This window comes from Centroberyx affinis, unplaced genomic scaffold, assembly GCF_046629955.1.
Source record: "Centroberyx affinis isolate AG114_WGS23_722 - 3 ecotype Tasmania unplaced genomic scaffold, CSIRO-AGI_Caff_v1 ptg002611l_1, whole genome shotgun sequence".
Lineage (NCBI taxonomy): Eukaryota > Metazoa > Chordata > Actinopteri > Beryciformes > Berycidae > Centroberyx > Centroberyx affinis.
In genome coordinates, this window is record NW_027280810.1 from 27,501 (window position 1) to 44,612 (window position 17,112).

Consider the following 17,112-nt stretch of genomic DNA (forward strand, 5'->3'; position numbering starts at 1 on the left):
TTGTTTACCTAAATTAATCTATAGCCCTTCAATTTAGTCAAGCTTTGTTTACATAAAGAAGTGTCTTGGAGTGTTGAACAGTGAATATGAGTGTATATGTGTGTGCAGCACTCTGTGGTGAGGATTGTGCGTGAGAAGATGCTGCGGACCGAGGCGTTCACTGACCCACAGCAGCTGCAGGCCTTCATCAGCCAGCTGTACGTCTTCCTGGTGGACCAGATGCACCAGGCGCTCAACAAGGTACCAGGCAGCCTCACCGCAACACAAGCTCAGAGGATGCTGCATTCATGCATGCACACATGCAAACACACACATACACATATACTGTATATATAGAGTGTGTCTATTTTGATCACAGGAACAAAACACTCCATATGAAATACACAGGCTGTCTTACTCTTTCAAGAATAGAGTATTGTTTGTAGATGTAGATGCATCCATTGATCTGCCAGCCTGTTTTCTTTATCTATGTGGACTGACTATACAGTAACAAATTATTTACATCCAGGGATGATTATCTGTTCTCATTTCCTTTCCCTTCCATTCCCTTCCTTTCCTCCTCTCATCTCCTTTCCTCTCCTCTCATCTCCTTTCCTCTCCTCTCCTCCTCTCTCCTCTCTCCTCTCCTCCTCTCTCCTCTCCTCTCCTCTCCTCCTCTCAGACTCTGTCAGTTGATGTTCAGGAGTTTCCAGTCCAGTTCCAGCTCAGCTGCTCTCAGCTCAGACATTTTGCCAGAGAGTCTGAGCTGAGTGGAGATTACCAGTCAGCTGTTCAGTACTACCAGGAGGTACAGCTCCACCCGGTGCTTTCTAACACTTTTAATGGCAGCGGTTTGACATTTGGTGAATGCTTTCATCCAAGTGGCCTGACAGTACAGTGAGTGCATATATTTGTATTTGTTGCCATGGTATGAAATTACCAGCAGGCAGATGCTGGTAAAGTTTCTTTACTCTACCAGACACTCTGGCAGGTGAACAACCATCACATGGAGATTCATTTCTACTCCAAAAATGACTTGGACTGGTAAAATAATGAAAATGACTGGTGAATTTTGGATTTGATGTCTGCCTGTGGCCGAAAGAATTCACACTGAAAATGACCCAAACCTGCTGCAGCACCTAGCTCAGCTGTCTGTTGAAATGTTACACTGTCATTCCTGCTGTGTGGTTTATGTCTGTTGTTTGATGTCTTCAGTGTTATCTTGGTTAAATGTCTGTAAATGTCTGACTCAATTCTCTCACATGCAAGGCAAATTCCTGTAAAAGACGAAATAAATGAAACCTGAAATCTGATTAAAACCCAGGTAAGAAAGGTAGATGTGGCTTGTTTGTGTCCCTGCAGCTGGTGAGCAGGCAGCCGGCCGAACCCTCCCACTGGTTTGACTGGGGAAGCTTCTGCATGCTGACTGGAGACCAGCTGAAGGCCGAAGAGTGTTTCCGCCAGGCAGTGTCCGTCCAGCAGACTCACCAGCCCAGGTCAGCCCTCCAACCGGCACAACACATTTACCAAAATACAACATTTGACCACAGATGTGAACAGGAGTAACGTCTGATTCCTACCAGGTGAAGCAGGTGGAGTTGTGCTCAGCCTCTTCAGACTGGATGATGAGGCTTCACTCTGAGAACGGCTGTTAACACAGTTGAACAGGGGGATGAGCTCACCGGAGGAAGTCTTGATTATTTGAAAGTGCTGGGATCAACCTCAAATGGCATTCAAACAATATATTCATTCTTTTAACAATATTTCCAATGCAAACAGCTTCTCAGCTTCCAGGAAATCCAAGCTCCGTAATTCTACTACTAGGACAAAGATACAAATCTTATTGTCATGTTGTATATTTGATGTTGTCACTACATGATGTGACACTAACACTTCCAAAACCAATACAAACCCGGGCGGCCCAGCCTGTCTTGTCAGCTGTGTGTGAAACGAGAGAGACGATACTAAAATGCCCTGCGTCCGCTCTGTGTCTGTCTCCAGCCTGATGATGTGTGGGATCCTGGCAGAGATGGGCGGCCGCTATGAAGAAGCCGAGACCTTCCTGGAGCGAGCCGCCAGCGTGGAGCCGGCCAGCGTGGCGGCCTGGACGCTGTTCGGTGAGCAGGGAGGCCTGCGCTCTGCTGCAGTCTGCTGAGCACTAATCTACTAGTCTGGGTTTCAATAGAGAGTAGTGATGGACGATCTGCTTACCTCACCATACGATTCAATGCTTGATATGAGGTTCAGGATTCAATACAACCAGGATACGATGTGATAAACTAGCAGGGCACTCAGAGAGCGCAGACCTCCGCCAAGGTTCGTGCTATTATTGCTTGTTCGTGAGTCGGATCCGGATCAGCTCCAAAATTTCATGGGTTCTTCCTTGGCCCATGCTACACCCTTCCACGAAGTTTCATGAAAATCGGGCCAGTAGTTTTTCCATAATCCTGCTAACAAACAAACAAACAAACGGCACCAAAAACATAACCTCCTAGGCGGAGGTAATAAAAGTTTTGTGACAACAAAGTCTGACTGTGCAGTATTCTGTTTCTTTATGAGACTCAAATCTTTCTAGCGATGCCATTGGCTGCTAGAATGTAAACAACAATTTAAAAATGTCATTACAAAGTGACAATTATATAATTTGGATGGAGAGCTTGTGAAACTCTCATTTGTGATTACTACAGAATAAAATATTGCGATCCATTTTTCTGATACGTATCGTCACCTTTTTTGTATTGTGATATATAGAATTCCAATATATCGCCCCATCTCTAGTAGAGAGTTTTAGTGTCACATGGTCTAAAGTCTTTTTAACCCTAATGAAAATACAATTCTGGGGAAAGTAATTGTAATTTTTTTACATGAAAATTTCAAATATAAAGATATTGAACATCAGCACAAAATATCAGCTCTCGGTGGCTTCAGTCTAGAAATATCAGTACTGATATATCTTATGATCCCTAGTACTGATAGATACAAGGTGGGACTGATACCATGCTAACAGTCTAATCCTGTCCAGGCTTGTTCCATGAGGGTCAGAACAACAACATCCAGGCTGAGATGGCCTTTCTGGAGGCTGGCAGGCTGCTGAGGGCAGGAGAGACGGCAGGACAACAGCTGGAGGAGGAGGAGGAGGAAGAGGAGGGGGAGGTGGAGGAGGGGGGAAAAGAGGAGGAGGAGAAAGAGAGGAAGGAGGAGGAACAGGAGGAGGAGGAGGAGGCCACACCCACCTGTCAGTCTCCCAGTGTGAAGCCAGGTGAGGCTCAGCAGCAGCAGGAGTGTATTGTCTCATCGTCTGTGACTGGGAGACAAGGGCTGATTTGGGGTTTGGTTCCAGCAAGTCTTCCTGGTCCCAGGTTTGGTTCTCACTGGTTCTAATGCAGTTGCGATGTTAAAACTGCACTTACCCTAACTTTTAGACTAGATCAAACTAAGCAGCCAGTATGACCTGATGTTGTTACTCCTCAGACCAGGACGCAGAGGCAGAGAGGGACACACACACACACAGGGCGTCTGCTGGCTCTGCGGGCGTCCAGCCCGACAGGCGCGACCCCAGACCAGCTCCACCCAGACCCACCACCACCATCTACAGGGAGACGGTGCAGTTCCTGCTGCAGAACAACGCTCTGCAGGTACAACTAACACACACACACACACACACACCCAGGAAGTCAAGACACAGCCAGCCCACACCACTCTCACTGCTCAAATATGATGAAGAGAGAGCAGTTTGTATTCTGTATACACCACCAGTCAAAAGTCTGGACACACTTGATTGAATGTTCTACTTTTTTCATTCTCTTAAAGCCATTTTGATCTAATGTCTCCTGCTTAAATGCTTGAAATTGGTTTCTTAGACAAATATAAATAGTGAAGTTGATCCTATGTATGAATTTCTTTCCAAAGCCTTTGCCTTTCCATCAAGGCAAAGAATCTAAAATATAAGATAGTTTTGATTTGTTTAACACTTTTTTGGTCACTGCATAATTCTATTTGTGTTATTTAATAGTTTTGATGTCTTTACTATTATTCCAAAATGTGGAAAATAGTAGAAATAAAGAAAACTGTGGTGTGTCCAAACTTTTGATCTCTGTTTTTGACCAGTAGGAATTGCAACAACAACATCGACAGAACTTATCTCCTCTTACACAAGTCCCCACAAGTCATTCTGTGCTATGGGACAATAAAAACCTGACTCATCCCTTTAATGTCAAGCCCAGCTGCTAAAGGACGTAATTACCTGACAGTGAAAGTATTCAGTATCTCTGTCTATAAACTCTACTTTAAAATGTATTTTTAGAACTGCTATCGTTTTCTTCTTCTTCTTTTTGATGTTTTATTGTTACTGTGTATGTATGTTTGTGCACCAGGGACCAGATGAATTTCCTAAATGGATAATAAAAAAAGTGAAAGGTGACTTGACTGGATGTTTGTCTCTGTGTGTGTCCAGGCGGCTCAGCGGGCTCTGTCCCAGGAGCTGCTGTGTGCAGACGGAGGCCGGAGCGCCTCCTACCTCGTCTGTCTGGCCAGACTGCAGCTGCTCAGAGCCGACTACTGCAGCGCCACCGCCAGCCTGCGGGAGGCGCTGCAGCACAGTTTCCAGGTACTCACACTGACACACACACTGCCAGATGAGTGTGGACTGTACTGATGTCAAGTGATGTCTATGGTTTGCTGCCTATGGTGTGTCCTGCTTCTGTACTGCTGTCTGTCTGTCTGTCTGTCTGTCAGTCTGTCAGTCAGTCTGTCAGTCTGTCTGTCTGTTAGTCTGTCTGTTAGTCTGCTGTCCTGCACCATGTGGGTCAGTCTGTACTTCAGTCATTTATGAACATTAATCATCAATCATACTTGGTGATTAGAGTGATTCTGATTCTTATAAGGGGCTCCATCATGTCTTCCAGGTATTCATACTTGACACATGATATTAAAGGTATAATATTTAACTCGGTTTAGTTCATGTCACTCATCTTGACGAGCCGAACTGGTCGCATTACTACCAGTCTCTCCTTATCAATTCTCACCATTTTACAGTCTGTTGAAAGCAGTGAAAGCCAGATATGTTAGAGTCGACTAAGCTAACATCAGAACATTAGTTTAGGTTAACCAACAATCTAAAAATGTAAAAACCAGAGGTTTAGCTAAGAGCCTATTAGCAAAGTTACTCTTCATGGGCGAATACTTTCATAAATCCTTCCCAGACTGAAGTGTTTCTTTACATGCTGTATTCTCTAAGGTCAGCTGCACCAACCAGGATCAGGTCTTAAACCAGTTTCTATATCTGTATATTTAGTCGACTGAGTTTAAATGTCTCCAGGTTGTCTAGTCACATGTTGAACTGTGCACAGATTAAGATAAAAGTCCTGGATTGGCTCTAACCGGAGTTCTGTTGCTGTGAGCAGGATCCGGACGTGTGGGCTCTGAGCGGTCACTGCCACTTCCTGTCCGGAGAGCTGAGGAAGGCCCAGCAGAGCTACGAAAGAAGCCTGGACTTCCTGCAGCAGCCTGAGGACACACACCCCATCTACCTCCGCCTGGGACACCTCTACCTGCAGGAGGGACAGGTGAACACACTCCACCAACCTCTGGGCTTTCAAAGTGGGTGAAGGAACTATCAGCAGCTGGTGAATCAGGGATGGAAACAAAGTCTAGCTGTAACATTGTTAGGTTGAGTCCAACATTTCATCAGTTAGTTTTGATCAAACTTCGAAGTTTGAACTGGAATTTGAATTATGGAAGATCTATTGTATTCAAATAATATTTTGACCAGTGAAAAATCAGACTGATTGGTGATTTTTTTGGATTGATGTAGTTTCCCACTGATTGATCACATTGAGACACAGCAGTCCTCCCTCCACAAAGGCCATATCAAATTCATTTAGTTAGCACATTTAAGACTTGTCACAACCTGCACATTTTAATATATGAGGCCAGATATGGGGTGTGTGTGTGTGTGTGTGTGTGTGTGTGTGTGTGTGTGTGTGTGTGTGTGTGTGTGTGTGTGTGTGTGTGTGTGTGTGTGTGTGTGTGTGTGTGTGTGTGCGCACCCTGCAGTGTTTTTTTTTTTTCAGGGATTACATGCTCCTTTGTTGAAAATTTCAGAAAACCATGAAACTTAACATGACTTTATTTTTAGCTGTATATGCTATAAAGTGAAGTGGCAACACTGTAGCTGTCAATCAAAATCCTTCCCAGTGATTGGATTCAACATAAGACACATGAAACAGCTTCTGTTCAAAGTTCTTACAAAGTATGATGTGCAGCTGAAGTCCTTCCTGCTGTGTGATTCTGCAGTTTGAGCGAGCCAAAGCCGTCTACCTGCGGGCCTGCAGCAGCGCCCCCTCCTGTCGCACCTGGCTGGGCCTGGGCATCGCCTGTTACCGGGTAAAAAACACTCTGCTGCTCTCACACACACACACACACACACCAGTCACACAGCAGACTGCTGTGGAGGCTGGGTTTAACTTAGTCCCACTGTAACTGAATGGAGTAAAGATGGCTGCAGTCTTACAATGCTTTAGAGGAACTAAACCTAGGGTGGGATTATGTTGTGAACTTGTATTTTGTGTGTGTGTGTGTGTGTGTGTGTGTGTAGCTTAAGGAGCTGAGTGAAGCTGAGGATGCGCTGACAGAGGCCAACACTCTGAACAATATGAATGCAGAGGTGTGGGGCTACCTGGCTCTGGTCTGCCTCAAGGTGAGTGGAGGGGGGAGGGGGGGGGGGGGTTGTTAATATATAAAAAAAACGAGTCTCTCACTTTTTTTCTCGCATTTACAATTATTGATAAACGTATTATTTTCTTTGTTCCATCATCATGAGTTTCCTCCGACCAGATTTCAGTGTTCCACTTGTTCAAACTGAAATGTTTAATAAACATAAAGAAAGAGATTCACTTAAAAACAATTCAGCAGCATGACTAGTTTTTTATATATTGTCAGTGGCAGCGAATGGAGAGAGAAAAAAAAACACAATTCTCCAGTCTCCTCTACGGGAGCAACAGATCACAGAATCACTAATTTGGGGGTTTTATCACAGAGGAAGAGACACAACCCAAGACTCTACCAGAGTCTCACAGAGCTTTAAGTCTCTTCACGGTGAGGAGAGAGCGCTTCTCCTTCACTCTCCATGCCCAGACTTTCCCAGCTAGTCCGGGGACTTGAACTAGCCGTCACCGGCCCGCTCACCGGCCCGCTTCCCTCATGTTTCAGCCTCCAGTCTTCTCAGTGACAACACACACTGTTGTGTCTGTTCCTTGTTATTTTTCAGTCTGGCAGACGAGTGGAAGCAGAACAGTCGTACAAATATGTCATCAAGGTAAGCTGGAGTCATGGTGCTGTGGAAGCCATGTTTATCCCATGAAAGACTCCTGTGTGTTTCTTGGACTTGCCTGGTTACGAGTGAATTTGAATGTGGAAACCTTTAATTTTCTCTCCAGTTGAACCTGCAGAAGGAATCCATCCTCCAAGAGATTAAAGAGCTGCAGGATGGTTTGGGCTTTGGAGACCCGTCCTTCTGAACGGGAAAAATAAAAACCTCAAGAGTATAAAGCAAAGCTCTGCTGTCAACTGGGTGACTCCAATTTTGTCAGTTTGCTATTTTGTCTGAATTGAAAGTTTAAATAAATGTAATTCTCTTTTCTCTTGCCCCCCTTTCTGTTTGTTCTTGTTTTTTTTATGTGAAAAAGTTTATGCCTCATTTGAAAGAGTTGAAAGTACATTCTCTAAAAGAAAGCAAGTGCCTGCATAGTCAGTGGAGCAGGAGCCTGTGTAGGAAGTAATCCATATAAAGTTCCTGTCTAGTTTAGTCCAGTATGATTGAAGGCAGTTTCTGAGTCCTGATGAAAAATCTAACTAAATACTGAAAAGATGAGACCATTCAGTAACAAAAATTTAAAAAAAAGACATTAAACAATATTACTTTATACTAAACCATTCCACAACTAACTGAAAGTAATCCAGTGGAACACTATTACTGAACCCAGCTTGGTGACATTACATTTGATACGTGATTTAGGAACTGATGCGAGAGGCAGAAAATGAGAAATGAATGGGAATACTGTGTCTTCAAACGCTGGAAAAGCCTTGAATAAAAGAACAAAGTGATGTGAGAATTGAAAAAGTGGAGAGTTTATTGACTGAACAGCTCCGTCCAGCTCAGCCTCGTCTGCAGACTGAACACACATCTGACCTGAGAATCTGACAGGATCTGCACAAACCTTCACTTCACTCTGCTGGAGCAACTTCACTGTTTAAAGCAATATTCCACTTAGTTTTAACATGGGGGGGGGGGGGGTTATTCGGCTCTTGGCCGCCATGACAAACAGAAACAGCATTTTTACTGACAGAAGAGAACAAAGTGGAGGGATACCATTTAGGGAGAGATAGTTCCTGTTTGGGAGACCGGATCTACTTGTATTTTTACTATTAATTTTAGTGTAAAGAATAGAAATGCAAAATGACGATGGACCAGTTACTGCTTTATTGTCTTAAAAGCAGGATCTGTTGTTGAATCTGTTCAATGTCAGTTTTCAGGATATTTTTTTGCCTCATTTAAACGCTCCAAACTCGTTCAGCTGGATCTGATCTTGGTGAGTAGTTTATATTCTGTGTGTCTGTTTGTGACAAATAACCCCCCCCCCATGTCAAAGTGGAATATTGCTTTAACTTAAATACTGAGGACCTGCGCTCACCACAGACATGCAGGACGTTTCCCCCCAGCTGTTAAAATTAATCAAACAAATGATATAGAATGACATATTTGCCGTATTAGAGGCTTATTTTCAGATTTTGAGAGTGGAGGTGAGTAGGGCTGCAACTAACGATTATTTTCATGGTCGATTAATGTGTTGATTATTTTCTCGATTAATCGATTAGTTGTTTGGTCTATAAAATGTCAGAAAACGGTGAAAAATGTGGATCAGTGTTTCCCAAAGCCCAAGATGACGTCCTCAAATGTCTTGTTTTGTCCACAACCCAAAGATATTCAGTTTACTGTCATAGAGGAGTAAAGAAACCAGAAAGTATTCACATTTAAGAAGCTGGAATCAGAGAATTTTGACTTATTTTTCTTAATGACTCAAACAGATTAATCGATTATCAAAATAATTAGCGATTAATTTAATAGTTGACAACTAATCGATTAATCGTTGCAGCTCTAGAGGTGAGTACAGGTCCAGTGCATGCTGGTGGCTGAGCGTTCATCAGCTGCTATAGAGGTACAGTACGTGCATTAAAAAGTCAAAGTATCCTAGCAGAGAAACATCACAGACTGCATAAATCAACCTGGACATCAAACCGATACCAAGTTGTCTCCTCCGTCTAGACTGGAACAGTGAGTCAAACAGACATAAAGCATTGGGAGAAGACGGGTTCGGTTTGGCTCTGCATAGCTGTACATCCCATAATCATCAACTATCAGCCAAGAAACAAGCAGCACAGTCAGTGTCAGCGTTTCTCTGAACACGACCGTGACAGACAGGAACATGAAGAATAAAAAAATAAATAAATTTAAAAAACACACTTCCCTCAAACAAGGGCAGGAGACAGTTTAGAATGAGCACATTTATCACAAAAATTAATCCGGATGAGAAGAGTTTAAAGGAACTGAAACAGATGAGAGGGAAACACTGAAGCTCTGCATCTACTGAAACATCAATAAAAACCAGATCAGCTTACAATCAACTGGGACTAAAAACAAAACAGACCGTGACACGTCCAATTCAGTGGACTGCATGTAAACAACTTTGGGATTTTATTTCAACTCCAGTAAAATTATTAAAACGTTTTTCCTTTGTGTTTTATCAAAGTGGAAAAAAAAAAAAAAAAAATCGGATTCAATTCCATGGCTAAGCTTGCATGTATGTTCAGACAGAGGCTTTCCAGACTGACGAGTTCCTCACCAGCCGAGTGTTCAGGAGGGATTACAGGAGAGAGACGGGTCTCACCGGGAACTGCTGTGTCACATTAAGGGCAGAAGATCTCTACATTTGTCGTGTTATCTATCATAAATCTGCTTTTCAACAGTTTTTCTCATTACTCATAGAAACAAATGGGATCCACTAGCTGCAAGACTGAGAAAGAGTCTGTCTGTACTCTTTATGTCAGTGTAGACCAACTAAAACAACAAACAACAAACGTCTTCCCATCAATAAGCTGACAAACTAGTGACTTACTTTTGTTTCCACAAGGAATGCAAACAACTGACTGTTTGAAAGACTAAAACCAGACTACAACTCAAAGAGTGTCCAGGTTTCCTTTTACTAGACTTGCAGCTGGTCCGAGCGTTCCTCCAGTCGGGCGGAGACTCGCTCGGACCGGCGCTGAACAGGATATCAGGAGGATTTATCTGAAAACATGAGAGAAATGGTCCCTGAAGGCAACAACACACAAATGACACGGGAAATAGGAAATGAATAGAGATACAGGTGTGAGACACTGAGCAGAAACCAGAATAAAAAAACAGCTGTTTTAACCAGAATTTCCCCCAAATACTATAAACCGATACTGAGAGCCATGTGTGACCATGTGTGAAAAATAAACTTCTTTTTCCACACACAGAGGGAAGCTGGATCTTTCTAATGGAGAAAACTGATTATATTTCAATCATTCTAGCTGAATGAAGCCAGTAAGACCAGGGACCAGTAAGAGATTGATGGATCAGGACTTGGTATCAGCTGAAGAGTTTAGCGCTCTGAACCAGAATCAGCCGTGAACTAGTTGTCAGGCAGGCAGTTGCCAAACGCTGGTGAACTGTGGCTGGTGAGCGGGTGAACTCTACCGGCCACTTTGGCAGCTTCACAACCTTCATCTGGAGTCCTGCTCTCTTCTAAAATTGTAGCCGACTGGTAAAATGGTGGAAGTGGCCGGTGGGTTTTGGGCCGAGGGACAAAACAGAAGCCAGTTTCCAGTCCTGGAAGTGGTTCAGATGTTAACCTACGAGCTCCGGTCCGGTCCGGTCCGGTCCGGTCAGTCTCATCTACATCAGTGGCTCTTCTTGGAGGAGCCGAACCCGGAGAAGCCCATGACCGCCGCCATCTCATCGTCCTCCTCGAAGTCCACGTCCTCCTCCGCCCGCCGCTTCCTCTCCTTCTGCTTCTCCTTCTTGTACGCCTTGGCCTTCTCCTCCTAACACACACACACACACACACACACAGTGAAGAAGTGGCATGTCACTGTCACGTAGAAACAAACACACACATGCAGGAATCTGCAGGTTTCACAAACCCAAATTTAACACTTAAGATCTACACCTGGGATTTAATTTCAGACAAATTTAAAGACCAAAATAAAGAAAGAAATCAGTCAGAACCAGCCTGTTTCTGACTGAACAGCTAATGAAGATCTGAAACTATACATGAGCAGAATAAGAAAAAGGACAGCAGGAAATTAATAAGGCACATGAAGTCCAAACTTAGTAAAGCAGACAGGATGCAGATTGTACTACTGACCTTGTGGACAAAGAAACGTCATCACATGGTGAAAAAGTAAGACTAGATTATTTAATTTAAGACTTTATCAGACTTTGTAAAGACCCTGGCACAGTGACTGAATACAGGGCATGTGACTGAATTTGTACCACTTCATAATTTCAGTAGAAACAGAGCATCAACTAAACCTAAAAAAAAAAGAGTTGCATTCTTTATAATCAGTTAAAAGAAACTGCCAAATGCAATCTGGGAGTATAAAAGTATCGTCTCATCTTCCATCACTTTCCCTTCTCTCCTCGCTCAGCTCTGCCCACAGCCACCAGGGGGCGGCGTGCGGCGCCCGCCTCACCTCCTCCCGCAGCTCCTTCATGCGCTCCTCGAAGTCGTACTCCTTCTGCTTCTCCTCCATCTTCTTCTTGTTGACCTCGAAGCGCTTCTTGACCTGGTCCAGCGAGGAGCGCTCCACCCGCATCGACATGCCCAGGTTCCTCTGGTCTGCAGAGCAGCAGCACAAAACACTTCAGCAGGGACTGGGAGGGAGCAGTGATGTCACCATAAACCTCAGTTCAATACTGCTTCAATACCGCTGTGGAAGGCCGATTTTCGTATTGGATTTTTATAAATGTACGACACTTTCATCAAATGTTCGTTCTGTAAGACGAAACTCCATCTCACCGTCACTTCTAGAGGCAATAAAGTGCAGAAGAAGAAAAAGAACAGTTTGGAGAGGAAGAAGGACTGGACCAGACAGAGTGCCAGTCTGGCTCTTGACAGTCCACTATGTCTTGAACTGGATCCCAGTCCACCTGAACTGGTTGATAATGATGATGATTTTACCAGCCAAGTTGATATGTTTAATAGAACAGGACATCTAAATCGTGACTGGTTCCTGCCAAAGACAAACTAACCAGCTACAGCCTCAGTTTACTAGGATCTGCCTGACGTCTGGTGTTCATTTTCCACTAATTCCAAGTTTTTCTCAGCTGAATGTCGCTGTTAAACAAAAATGGCAAATGCTCAGTTTGTAAGACACAGGAGCTTCAGTAAAGCCCGACCAGAGTTAGCTCTCCTGAATCCTGCAGACACACGCTGGCCTAGATAACGCCCGTCTTCCCGTTTGCCTTCAAACTATGGCCCAATCCAAATGTCCGGACTACAGACTCGCGGACTCTGGTTTTGCGTATGCTGACGTTGAAATGCTCAGCGTAACTAAGTGAGTTCACAGGGTTCAGGGGGGGCAGGGCTGCATACAAGGGGCGAATTGGACAGGACTTCTCCCCTCGCTCGTTGCCGTGGATACCACCGCCACGAAATCAACGTTAATCAATCACTGAAGGGTGCGGAGCAGAGACGTCCATTAGCCCTTACCGGCTGATCACAGTCAATGCTGGCTGCAAATATGCTTTATCATATCAGTAGATATTAATAACTTACACAGGAAAACCCTGTTTGGCCGTTTTCCATCATGTTTGACATCTGCCTTTGTGTCAGCTGACGTATTACATCTTGTCATGCAATGAACGATGGGAAATATCGCCAGAGAAGTCTGCAAAGTAGCGGACTCGTTATCAACCTAAACTGGCTGATAAAACTGATCCAAGGAGCCAAATATGGAACCGTTTCACTTCCAGAGTCGACAAAGACGAACAGCCAACTGACCAAAACTGATCAAAACTCTGGAGGAAACGCTGCTACAAAGCCTCAGTGTGGGAAGACGCTGCTTAGTACTGTCCAATGTTTAGATAATAGACTTAGTATTGGTTTTGAAGTCTAAATTCTGGTATGGTGACAACACTAGAAGGAATACTGACAATAACCAACAATATTATCGGTGTTTGTATGTAGATGCTGTTATAGCTGGGACAGGAAAACACAGGCTCATAATGAGAGTGAAGTGATAAACCTGTCACTGAGCTGATCCTGAGTCAGTCTGTGTGAAGCCGGCTGTCGCCTCGCTGTACTCACGTTTCTTCCCGTTGATGTGGTCCAGGAAGTTGATGGAGTCTTTTACCACGCAGTCACAGACGTTACAGTAGTATCTGAGAGAGAGAGAGAGAGAGAGAGAGAGAGAGAGAGAGAGAGAGAGAGAGAGAGAGAGAGAGAGAGAGAGAGAGAGAGAGAGAGACAGATAGATAGATAGATAGATAGATAATGTGGCATTAGTCTGAGTCTATGAAAACAAATACAAGTAGGATTTCATCCTAATATTTCAAGTGTTGCCGACAAATTCCTCTGCTGTTATTTTTGTATTTATTCTGTCTCCATCTTTGGCGCCAAGCACTCATCGCTGCAGTGTGCTCAATATGTTTTTGCATACAGTAGTAATTAACACTTCTCTAAGTAAATACGGCTCTACAGTATGCTATCTCTGATAACTACTAAGATAAAATTAGATTGCACATTATTGATCCCCTGGGGGAAATTCAGGTGCCACATAAGCAACTGGTGGAACAATGCTGAAAGGTAATAAAAATAACACAGGAAAGGTAATATGAATAAATATAAAAAGAAAAACTCTCCTTTCCATTTAGTCCTGCTCTTCTCCCTTTGCACCTGCCAAGACTCTGAAGCTGTGCAGATATTCCTGACTGCTAAATATGAACTAATATAACAGTATGAATGGACTAATATAACAGTATGAAATGAGGTGTGTACCCTCCCATCTCGGCCTGGGGCGTCGTCTTGGTGATGACGATGGTCTTCCCCAGTTTGGACTCCAGGTCCACCTTGTAGTCTCTGTGGCGCAGGAGCTCCCGCTTGACCGGAGGCACCGGTTTGCCTGAGAGAGACCAGGAAAATCACCGTTAGCTGAGTTTAGTTATTTTGTGCAAACAGGAATAAGAAAACAGTTTTTTAGTGTTGTGTTGCATTAACAAAACACTAAAACACCAAAGAAAGAGGAATATCAAAACTAAAGACAAACAGTAACAATAAAATGGAGAAATAAAAGGGTAAAAAATTAGTAAAACAAGAAAGAAACAAGAAAGTACATGGTGAGAAGTAGAAAGAGAATAAACATGAAAAGAGAACAGGAGGAAAGGGAGATGGGAGGTTGTGAGAGCCTGGAGTGAATGAATCCTTCAGATAAAAACAACAACAACATTTGCATGTGTGTTTTCTGGCAGTCAATGAACTTGCAGTTATATCACAAATCCAAATCAACTGGACACAGTTTAACACAACTGTCTTTACCTATTAATGAACACAGCGCACACACACTCTGCTTCAGATAATGACATGTGAAAAATAACTTGACACTGTTGGACACTGTTCGGGTTTCCAGCTCCTTACCATCTTTCTTCTCCCTCTCCTCATTGAGGCGTTTCTGAGCCAGCTGTTCATACTCATCTTTGTCCCACTTGCGACGGAAGTCATTCTTACTGGACTGGAGAACAAACAAAGAAAGAAAGAGTGGGACAGAGACATCAGCTCACTGGGAGAGACAGGAAGACTAGACCCAAGGACTGGATCACAACATACTGGGGATGTGATCCAGATCGCACACAAAACAAAACAAATGGTTTGGAAAAACTGGGAAACATTTAGGCTATCTCTCATTAGAAATAATACAGAGTCCTGAAAAGAAGAAAATCCAATTATATTATTCTGTACCTGCTACAGACAAATTGGACGGTTTCATTTTCACCTGTTACCTAAAGTAAAATGCTGAATTTAAAAACTCAAATAATTACACCATCTAGACTTTTGCTATATGTTGCTATTTTTTCACTGACTTCTCTCATATTTGAATATTTTATTTTCACAGCAGCAATCATTTTGCCAGACTAGGTGTCATATTTTTGTTCAACTGATTTTGGAATTAGACTTTTTTTATTGTTTCAACGCCTAAACTACCTAAGCACCTAATGAAGTATTTTGCAACAGCCAGATACTTTGGGGTTCTTATGACAAAAGAGGTTTTACCATCTAGTCAGTTCTTCTTAAAATCCCCCACTTAGGTGTAGCAGTGGCTCGGTAAAAAGACAAACTCACGCCAAACTCCATTCAATAATAAGGCAACTTGTTATGAACAACTAAGTTTCTGACTATCGGCAACATGTAGAGTAAGACTCGATACGTTTTCTGGGTCGTCAGAGGTCACTCTTCAATTCGGCATACATGTCATCCACCAATTAACGTGTATTTCAATAAAAATGCTACTTTTAGCATTACTTCACACTGCTTGCTACGACCCGTCATTTTGGAGTCGTTAAGAAAATTAAGAATTACAGACGAACCAATACTAAAAGCTGAAACTGTATTGAAATAAATGCTGCCTGGTGTGTTGCATGTATGTCGAGTTCAGAAAGATGAATACTTTTGCCGATAAGCAAGGACACAATGAACTGCCAGATTCTTAAACATGCATGTACCAGGGTTTTGCGTCCCGTTCTCCTGGTACAGAACGGAACATACCGGGCTGATCAGTCGGAACCTGAATTAACAACTTCTAACGTTATTTTTTCTGAGTAGAGAGATTCAGTGTCACACACGGTCTGGTGCTTTGGAAACAGTGAACAAACATTACAGCGCCGGGCTTTCAATCCACAGTTTGAAAGTTCTCCGTTGTTAGCTGCTAGCATGATAGCTGCTAGTTTACGTTAGCCCCGACCGGTTTAAACAGGTTCCCAGTCGTTGTAACGGATTCTGTTTTAGCCGTTACAACTGTTCAACAAGCTCTGCTAATTAACGACACACAAGCTGATGCGGGACGGACTGCAGTTAAATATATCAGACATTTTAAACGCAAATAATAACACTCCATCAGATACTTACCCCACTACCCGACGCCATCTTGTTTACCTAGTGACAAAATACGACTGTCGCAAAATGTCTTTAAAAGGTTCATAGCGCCACCTACTGGACAGGAGTGTTTACTATCACTGTTTTATTAAAACAAGTAAGCATGCTAACGTTATATAATACTTCTATGTGTTCTACTACATTCCCACAAATTATCACCATTCTTACAAAAGTTTCAGCAACGTAACAGAATATGTATCACACAGATCTCCAGATTAGATGTTGAATTTATATCCTGTGGTGCAGAAATGGACAACCAACAACTATATTAACCTGAACAGGCTAATTTAATGGAAGGCCATGGCACACTGAAGCACCAGGATGCTGCCAGGCCACTTCAGCTCATGCTTTTCAGTGATTTCAGAACAGCTAAGACTCATAGTGTTGAGTAGTTTATTGATTTCGTCTTCTTCTTTTAAGATTATGATTATTATGATTAGGATTATTGATATATTATTATTATTATTATGCCAAGCAACATATTTGACTGTCTACTGTTCTTACACAGTAGACAGTCAAAGTGGCAGCTGGATTTTTCGTTAGTGGCTATTGAAATGTTTGATTTGTTGTAAAACAGGCTGATCAGGGGCCAGTTGTATAAAGCTAGTTTAAGTATAGTCTAAGCCTTAGACTGGTCTTAGATGCTCCAGTTAGATTAATCTAATTTAAACTGTATGTTGCTTAAATATTAAGACTGACTTATTTTGAGGTAGTAAAGTTAGCCCCTCCCCCGTGGCTAAGCTTGGGTTAAGAACTTTGTTGCTATAGCAACGAGTGGCCTAACTGTCACAGTGGGAAGTTTATATCATGCAGTTATTTCATACAAGATGGCAAATCTCGTATGAAGAGAGAGAGTCTTTAGAGATAGAAACACATTAGATATCTACAACAAGCAGGAACTAGT

General features: G+C 42.9%; 2 protein-coding genes across 2 annotated transcripts in view; one reads left to right on the forward strand and one right to left on the reverse strand.

Annotated features, from left to right (window-relative positions):
* Positions 1-7,496, forward strand: part of cfap70 (cilia and flagella associated protein 70) — a 17,557-nt gene extending 10,061 nt beyond the window's left edge. Inside the window, exons 15-26 of the mRNA XM_071534741.1 lie at positions 109-240; positions 662-787; positions 1,342-1,475; positions 1,981-2,096; positions 3,002-3,238; positions 3,451-3,614; positions 4,433-4,585; positions 5,382-5,543; positions 6,274-6,363; positions 6,575-6,676; positions 7,247-7,294; positions 7,416-7,496. Coding sequence (XP_071390842.1) covers positions 109-240; positions 662-787; positions 1,342-1,475; positions 1,981-2,096; positions 3,002-3,238; positions 3,451-3,614; positions 4,433-4,585; positions 5,382-5,543; positions 6,274-6,363; positions 6,575-6,676; positions 7,247-7,294; positions 7,416-7,496 — 1,545 coding nt within the window. The remainder of the gene's footprint in view (positions 1-108; positions 241-661; positions 788-1,341; positions 1,476-1,980; positions 2,097-3,001; positions 3,239-3,450; positions 3,615-4,432; positions 4,586-5,381; positions 5,544-6,273; positions 6,364-6,574; positions 6,677-7,246; positions 7,295-7,415) is intronic.
* Positions 7,497-8,102: 606 nt separating this feature from the next.
* On the reverse strand, positions 8,103-16,203 carry zmat2 (zinc finger, matrin-type 2). Its single transcript, XM_071534738.1, has 6 exons — positions 16,182-16,203; positions 14,697-14,790; positions 14,061-14,184; positions 13,371-13,444; positions 11,755-11,900; positions 8,103-11,103 (listed from the first exon to the last, which is right to left on the reverse strand). The coding sequence occupies exons 1-6, from the start codon at positions 16,197-16,199 to the stop codon at positions 10,960-10,962; spliced, it is 600 nt and encodes a 199-aa protein (XP_071390839.1). The 5' UTR covers positions 16,200-16,203; the 3' UTR covers positions 8,103-10,959.
* Between the last annotated feature and the right edge of the window lie 909 nt (positions 16,204-17,112).